At 44.1% G+C, this 6,433-nt stretch overlaps 1 protein-coding gene across 1 annotated transcript; it reads left to right on the top strand.

Moving 5' to 3' along the window:
* The first annotated feature begins 2,854 nt into the window (after nucleotides 1-2,854).
* On the top strand, nucleotides 2,855-4,199 carry LOC128444652 (inactive protein tyrosine kinase pTKL). The gene is made up of 2 exons (XM_053427235.1): nucleotides 2,855-3,149; nucleotides 3,599-4,199. The coding sequence occupies exons 1-2, from the start codon at nucleotides 2,913-2,915 to the stop codon at nucleotides 4,067-4,069; spliced, it is 708 nt and encodes a 235-aa protein (XP_053283210.1). The 5' UTR covers nucleotides 2,855-2,912; the 3' UTR covers nucleotides 4,070-4,199.
* Nucleotides 4,200-6,433: the final 2,234 nt, after the last annotated feature.

Below are 6,433 nucleotides of genomic sequence, written 5' to 3'. Positions count from 1 at the left end.
TTAATACACACGCCAACGCTGTCAGTGTTTCCCCTAGGTTTACAGCTTTTTTTGGGTGGGGGGGCCGCGGAAGCTCTCTGTCCGCTGGTGGGAGTGTGCCCACCTGTGTGTGTTCGCATCGGGATGGAACTCCGCCGTGAGCGATACAGAGAGCAGATGAGAAATCTAAACGCTCGATCATGTGGCGGTGGGGCGAAAAAAAGAAAAAGAGCTGTTACGTGCGCCGGAGCGTCCTCATGACTGCCTCTTGTCCAGTGCGATCGTTCCACACTTCCTTCGCGGTCGACCGGTAGATCGCGATCGACGTATTGGGCATCTCTGCAAAAGAGAGTAACGCGAGTAACGAACTCATTTAAATTTCAGTAATTGTAACTGCGTTACTTGATTTTAAAAAATACCTCGTTACATGCTCGTTACCGCTAAAAGTAGTGGAATTACAATAACGCGTTACTTTGTACTGCGTTACTCCCAACACTGGTCGTTAGTAATCCATTCCATAAAAGACTCCTGGTCACAGACTCCAAATCCATGGACAAAGAACAACTGTCTGTTCTTAAAGTGCCCACATTGTTGATGTAAGGAATGCAGTTAGGTTACTTCACCATTGCAGCCATATGCAATTCCCATGTTGTTAACAGACCAACTATATGTTCTTTTGTTATCATGAACAGCCCTCAACTGCCAGCATGGCCATGGACGAAGTACCATCATCATCTGAGGCCTCCCCCGAGCCATTCACTTCCTCATCACCTGAGGCCTCCCCCGAGCCATTCACCTCCTCATCACCTGAGGCCTCCCCCGAGCCATTCACCTCCTCATCACCTGAGGCCTCCCCCGAGCCATTCACTTCCTCATCATCTGAGGCCTCCCCCGAGCCATTCACCTCCTCATCACCTGAGGCCTCCCCCGAGCCATTCACCTCCTCATCATCTGAGGCCTCCCCCAAGCCATCCACCTCATCACCTGAGGCCTCCCCTGAGCCTTTCATCCCCTCACCCGAGGCCTTCGTCCAGGCGACCACTTCAGCTTCTCCGAGGACCAGTTTACCGGCTTCCTTCACCCTGTCCGACCCTCCAGCCTCCATGATGCCGCCATCTCCTCTGTCTCAAACAACAAAAAAGAGGAAAAGAAAGGGGGAGCAGGATATCGGTTGCCTCGCCTGTCACAGGGTCGATTTGGAGGAGCGCAGGCTGGTGCTATTAGGGATTATGTCGGAGCCAGAAGGCTGCGTCAGATTTGTTAATACTCTGGAGGACATAGTGAGGGCAATGCCGCCAGAGATGCGGCGTGCTGCGATGGACAGGGTGTCGACCTATTTGCAGGGCGTAGTCCAAGACTTCGGCACTAAATAATTATTTTATTAATAATAGTTAGTTTGTATTTTGCACCTTGTACTTTTGCACTGTATTATTTCTTATTTGGCACATTTTCTTTTATTACTTATTTTACAACTTGTATGTCAATAAAACACCATATAAGTATTGAAGCAGTTGGATTTTTTTATTCACATGACTGAAAGTCATGGTGAGTTCATGAGGTCGTTATCAGACCATCTGGGTTCGATTGTGACCACTCCCTCTGGGGTCATAGAATTGCATCAGTTCATGTCTCACACCTTTAGAAGCTCCAAGCTGGTCATACATTCTGTGCACTTTGTAAATAGTTCTCTGGTATTATTTGATTAATTTAGGTTTTGCACCTTGTTTGAATGCAAAGTATAGACAGAAAAAAACACCAAATATGTTTTTGAAAGAGTTGGGTTTTATTTACACCTCTATTCACATGGCTGAAAGTCAGCATAGGTTAGTTCATCAGGTCATCTGGGGGTCAGGTGTGCCTTTTAGGCATTTGAACATTCGCTGTACTAGTAGCTCTGATTGGTGAGACTCCTGCCAACATACAACAGCCAGCCAATCAGAGCTCCAGATGCTGTTCCGAGGGTTGGACCAATTAATTTTTGTTATCTATTGAACACTTTAGTATGTTAAAAAAAAACATTAATTAGAGGAAAAACAGACATTATATATTCAGAAACAAATTGATATCAGAATATATGCCATATCAAAAGGTCTGAAATTGGAATAGTTTCTAAGTTATTTATTTTTATTTACTTTGCAAAGAATTTGTGAAATTCTATGTTTGCTTTGTCATTATGGGATGTTGACTGCAACATATCAAAATGTAACAGAATTGAAGGGGTCTGAATACTCTCTGAATGCACTGACTGTATATGTACAGAATGAAGTGGCCGTGCAGCCAGATGTTGGTAAAGTGACAGAGGTCCACGATGTGTTGGATAAGGTGAATGTAAGTCTGAGATAAGTGTGACACTTTAACATTAAACAAACTTTATCTCTGTGCTTTGCTGTTCAGAGACCAATTCGCAGGACACAATAAAATGTTGATATATTTTATTGCCGACTCGTACTCATATCTTTAACATAAAAAAGAAGCAAAATAGAGAGGTATTTAAAAATTATTATAAATAATTATTATTTTACTTTTATAAAACATTATGCAGATGATCCATTTATTTACAATGCTGTTCCCATTCATCTTCATCACAGAGGTATGTTGATCATGTCATTTAAAGTACGTTCAGACAGTTATAAAGTCAACGAGCAATGATGGTTCTAGCATATCAAGAAATTATTAATGTATTAAGGCCGGCGCATGGGTCTGCAACTGCGGCTGTGGCATTTCACGCAGTTGCATCGACGGACTCGTTTTGGTTTATGGATCCCCAAGAATTGCGCGTTCCAAATTCAAAGCAATTCCCCGCCAGTACACTAGGCGGAGTAACGTGTTTTGACGAAGACGGCCTTAGAGACGCCTTCTTTGTGGGTGTGGCAGTCGTCGTTGAGTGTTTATTTACCTTCTCCCAGTCGTGTTCTCCACACACACCGTGAACGATGGAGTTCTTGAGTCAAAGTGAGTTGGACGAGCTGGAGATGATTAACATTGAAATGCAAATGATAATATTGCGAAGGAGGATACGAGAAGAAGAACCAGAAAACAGTAGACGGAGGCTCAGGTTTTCACCTCTCGCTCGACCTGTGAGGGAAATGGACCAAACAGAGGAGATCCGGAGCTTTGACCACCTGGGACCACACGTTAAACACCGGGCGACGTCGTCCAGCTACGACATGGTAAATATAGAGTTCTTGGTTTCTGAACAGCCTCTGTGTGTTCGAGCTTGTACGCCAGCAGTGTGATCAGAGTGGGAGAGTTCACGTGGTTGGTTGGAGTCTGCTTCAACATATTGCAAACGGGGTAAATGGTGGTAAAGAGCCTGAATTGATAATGTAATGCAATTGCCTGTAACATTTGCCATTGTAGCTACAGGCTGTTTTCATATCGCTAAAGAACTGTGGGCGAGTATTGCCTACACAAGTCTCGTCATTGTCGTTAGTAATCCATTCCATAAAAGACTCCTGGTCACAGACTCTAAATGCATGGACAGGGAGCAGCTGTTTTTTCTTTAAGTGCAAACATTGTGGATGTAAGGAATGCAGTAAGGTTACTTCACCATAGCAGCCATATGCGATTCCCATGTTGTTAACAGACCAACTATATGTTCTTTTGTTATCATGAACAGCCCTCAACTGCCAGCATGGCCATCGACAAAGGACCATCGCCATCAACCTCCCCCGAGCCATCCAGCTCCTCATCACCTGAGGCCTCCCCCGAGCCATCCAGCTCCTCATCACCCGAGGCCTCCCCCGAGCCATGCATTACCTTACCAGAGGCCTTCGTCAGGGCAACCACCTCAGCTTCTCTGTTGACCAGTTTCCCGGCTTCCTTCACCCTGTCCGACCCTCCAGCCTCCATGATGCCGCCATCTCCTCTGTCCCGCATGCCCAAAAGAAAAAGGCAGAGACAGCAGGACAACGTGGTGATGGAGTTTCTGGAACAGAGAGGCACTGCTCTGCGTCAACACAAGGAAGCGGATCAGTTCACTCGCTTTGGAGCTACTTTGGCGGATGTGATGAGGAAAATGCCCGCAGAGAGAAAGCATGAAGCCATGTGCAAAGTTTATAACATTGCAGCGGCCTTTCTAAAGGAATGAACGACAGACACTTTATATTTTGCATGTGCTTCAATATTTTGTCTACTTGGTATTGTTTTGCAGTGGTTTTTGCACTTTTTTTACTTGGATATTTTGCACCTTGTTTGTATTTTTCTAGTGTGTTATAATAAAAAATTGGTTGGTTGTGAAACAGTTTGGATTTTTTTTCTTTAAAATTCTATTTACAATTCTAAAAGTCAGCATAACAGGTAAGATCATCAGGTCATCCAGGGTCAAGTGTGCCACGCGACACTGGTGTTCTGCCGAGGTACTGCACCTTCTGGCACAAAATAATTGCATCAATTAATTTTGCACGCATACAGCAGGTGTTCATACAGCCTGCTTTATAAACAACAGGACTGATCATTAGCCTAAAGACAGTATGATGCTTCTTTGCACTTTGTAAATAGTTTTCTAGTATTATTTGAATAGCTTGTGTGTGGCACCTGGTTTACATGCACAGTAAAGACAAAATACGACAACAAATGGGTATAGAAACAGGTGTTTATTTACAATTATAAAAGTCAGCATAACAGGTATCATCGGGGCCAAGTGTGCATCGGGACACTATGTCGTTTGCCATGTAACCGCTCCCTCTGGTCTCAGAAAGAATTGCGAATATTCATTCCTAACAGCCACAGCAGCTCTGGTGGAACGGCTCCTTGTGATCTGTGGTGTCTGAGAGATTAGAGTCGCCAGCCACCACTCTGCGCCACTCACCAGGCTGTACCGAACCTCCTGAGTCTGCATCAGGGTATCTGGGTGGGATGTAGCGGCTCCCGGGTGTGTTTGCCTCATCTGTAATGGCCAGGTACTTGTGAAGAACAACACCTGCCTTGACAACATCCACAGCTTTGTCTGGCAGGAACTCAATTGCCCTCCCAAGAATCCTCCAACGTGCCGCCATGATTCCAAAGGCATTTGCAATGACCCTCCTGGCTCTGGAGAGTCTAGTTGAAAAGCTGCTTCTCCCTGCTCAGATTCGCCCCTGATAATACAACAAAAAAATGCAGTGTTACTGAATAGAACATGGTTGCCCCCTAATCATAGATAAGATACTATCTTCTATCAAATATCAATGCAATTCATTTATGGTTTGTGACATACCTGGAAATGGACGCATGATGTTGTTTGTCGCAGTACTATAATTCGGCCTTTAATGTATGGTTCTCCAAGGGTTGCGTGTGTTGCAAAGTAAAGTAAAAGTATTTAACATGGGCGAGGAAAGGAGGCGGAGCGCTTTTCACAGCGCTTCTACCTCCAGTGCGTCCCGGGGTTAGAGGATGATGGTGTGACGTGAATGTATTGTTTTACATTGCATGTGTCACGTCATGATAAATCCGTCTCCTATGTCGTCTGTACCAGGAGCCGCCTGTGTCACTGGTTATCTTGGCTCGCTGTCAGGCTGGTAACCAGCCGTCCGGACCGCTCCGTGAAGAAGGAGGAGGAGATGTTTCTTTACTTGGAATGCGGCCACTTTATTTCTCGGATATACAGCAGGCGCAACACTCGCATCACCTCTAGGTGCTCCGTCACTTCTCCTTATAAACACACTTTTAGCGTATTTTCCCACAATACCCTGGTGCACTACGTCACACACTACAAACTTTCCTTAAAGGGGCAGGCCATACCTGCAACACAACAGCTCTCGGTCTCATATACAGATGGCAAGAGAAAGCAGAGACGCAGACTCAGCAACTACATCCGAGATCCGATGCACCTTATTATTATCTGAGGGATTTTTACACACTGTCTGATAAACATTCCGACAGTAAAGGCAAGGGGTAGTGATGGATAAGGTTTTCTTTAACAAGTTAAGTCTTTCATTCTCACTGTCCACCTTAAAACTATGAAATGAACTGAAATATGAACTAGTTCAGAATTTAAATGGTGAACTATGAACGTGAACTATTCATGTTTACTTGTATGAACTGAACTTTGAACTAGTTCATGAGAGTAGTGAACTTGTACAACACTGGTTATTTGTTTCTATTCCTGTGTGTGTTCCCACTTCAGGAACATCACCTGTACAACTTGTATCAGCTGATTCACCTACATATGATCCACCCTCATACAGTTACATGAAGTTTTTGTGAGAAGTGTGTTGATTCAGTGTCCTGTTGTTACTGAGGTAAGCTGTACTGGACAACAAACGCTATAGTTGATCTATTATTCACACATTTTTCCGATGAAGATGACAGAACCACCTGCACCCTGATTGGACTCTTCTTATCATAATTCATCATTTTAACTTCAGCGTTTCAGTTGTTAACATGTTTTATTCACTCTCAATGTTTTTATACGAATACAAATCCCCTCTACACATGTACTTTTTTATACAAATACAAATATATTCTACAAATA

Source organism: Pleuronectes platessa, chromosome 1, assembly GCF_947347685.1.
Source record: "Pleuronectes platessa chromosome 1, fPlePla1.1, whole genome shotgun sequence".
NCBI classification, from domain to species: Eukaryota; Metazoa; Chordata; class Actinopteri; order Pleuronectiformes; family Pleuronectidae; genus Pleuronectes; species Pleuronectes platessa.
The sequence above is the reverse complement of the archived record's forward strand: the minus strand, read 5'-3'. Positions and strand labels throughout refer to the sequence as shown.

What these genes read in the sequence shown, in the direction of transcription:
- LOC128444652 (XM_053427235.1), top strand. Translation starts at nt 2,913, where the DNA reads ATGGAGTTCTTGAGTCAAAGTGAGTTGGACGAGCTGGAGATGATTAAC. An exon ending in CGTCGTCCAGCTACGACATG is followed by an intron (nt 3,150 to 3,598) that starts GTAAATATAGAG and finishes TATCATGAACAG; the next exon opens with CCCTCAACTGCCAGCATGGC.